This window comes from Hordeum vulgare, chromosome 2H, assembly GCF_904849725.1.
Source record: "Hordeum vulgare subsp. vulgare chromosome 2H, MorexV3_pseudomolecules_assembly, whole genome shotgun sequence".
In the NCBI taxonomy this organism is placed as follows: domain Eukaryota; kingdom Viridiplantae; phylum Streptophyta; class Magnoliopsida; order Poales; family Poaceae; genus Hordeum; species Hordeum vulgare.
Genome location: NC_058519.1, coordinates 529373489 through 529375009, shown reverse-complemented (window position 1 = coordinate 529375009; position 1521 = coordinate 529373489). Strand labels below are relative to the sequence as shown.

Genomic DNA, 1521 nt, shown 5'->3' with positions numbered 1-1521 from the left:
TTTGGTCCATGACTACGAATCGTAAAATATATATTTTACATGGGAATTTAGTATGAGTAATACTCCTACATGGTATAAGATTATGTGACTCGTACTGGTACTTGTAAGGGGACATCAACGGTAGCTCCATCTTACTCTTATATCCAGTGCGAGGCATAACTTATGTTGAAGGGCCTTTTTACTCATGTTGTCTTGTTGTTTACTTAGTTTTATTTGAATGGAAGTACATGTTTCTTTGTATTTATCTCAGTTTACCAATCTTCTCCAGTCAAGAACCACTGGCATTACATGAAACTGTTGTGTAGAAAAATAGTTAGTTTGATGCCGTGCTGTTTTTCCCTTTTCATTGAACAATTCTTTCTGCAATGCGAATGCAAGGAACATTCCGTACGTAGTAAAACAATTATATTACCTTCTATTGCCTGGTTACCTGGGTGCCTCAACTTAATATGCTGCAATCAAATTGTGCAATTTTCCTGTGCGACCCATCAAAGCCTGATTCATGCGATGCTGGATGCAACGGTTGGTTGATGACTTCAGCCTTTAGCTATCTGTTGAAATCTGGTGGCCTTGAGAGAGAAAAGGATTACCCTTACACCGGGAAGGACGGTACCTGCAAATTTGACAAGTCCAAGATTGATGCTTCAGTTCAGAACTACAGCGTTGTCGCTGTTGATGAAGAACAGATTGCTGCTAACCTTGTGAAATATGGACCTTTGGCAAGTAAGTATAATTGTCTCACGCAGAGTTTATAAGTTAGGTCCGTGGTTCTAAGCACATGGAACAATCAATCCATACATTACAAATCTCTAACACATATTTTTCCTCCTGTGCAGTCGGTATCAACGCCGCATACATGCAGACATACATTGGCGGAGTGTCATGCCCATGCATCTGCGGAAGGCACCTCAACCACGGCGTTCTTCTCGTCGGCTATGGGGCGTCCGGCTTCGCGCCTTCCCGCTTCAAGGAGAAGCCATACTGGATCGTCAATAATTCGTGGGGCAAGAACTGGGGGGACAAGAGGTACTACAAGATCTGCAGGGGCTCTAACGTGCGCAACAAGTGCGGCGTCGACTCCATGGTCTCCACGGTGTCCGCCACACACTCCTCGAAGGAGGAGTAGGCTCTGGTCTGATATGTTCTGATCTGATCGGCGGCCCTCGTGGAGTCGATCTTGGTTTCTATGTATCACTAGAATGAAACCTTAATACGTAGTAATTGGCTAGGCTCCATCGTCGCTGTGGTATCAGCAGCGGAGATACGAAGCCGCAACAGAATGCTTGCTGTATAACTTACGCATTTGCTTCATTTTCTACGCCCATGCATGTGATGTTTGCCACACGCTATTTGATGTGGCTAAAGAACTTCTGAATAATTCTGTACATAATATGTATTGCTTTCATCACAGTGGTGTTTGTCTCTGTTGTGGCTTTGCTTGTGAGGTGCAGTATTTGTTTCTGTTTGTAGGCTGAAACTCTCGCTTTCTCACAGGCCTCGGTTAACTGTATCGGCCCTCCT

At 44.2% G+C, this 1521-nt stretch overlaps 1 protein-coding gene across 1 annotated transcript; it reads left to right on the top strand.

Moving 5' to 3' along the window:
• Positions 1–428: 428 nt before the first annotated feature.
• Positions 429–1192, top strand: LOC123427020 (cysteine proteinase 1-like). The gene is made up of 2 exons (XM_045110951.1): positions 429–723; positions 837–1192. Exons 1-2 carry the CDS (start codon positions 450–452, stop codon positions 1124–1126), a joined length of 564 nt encoding a protein of 187 aa, XP_044966886.1. The 5' UTR covers positions 429–449; the 3' UTR covers positions 1127–1192.
• Positions 1193–1521: the final 329 nt, after the last annotated feature.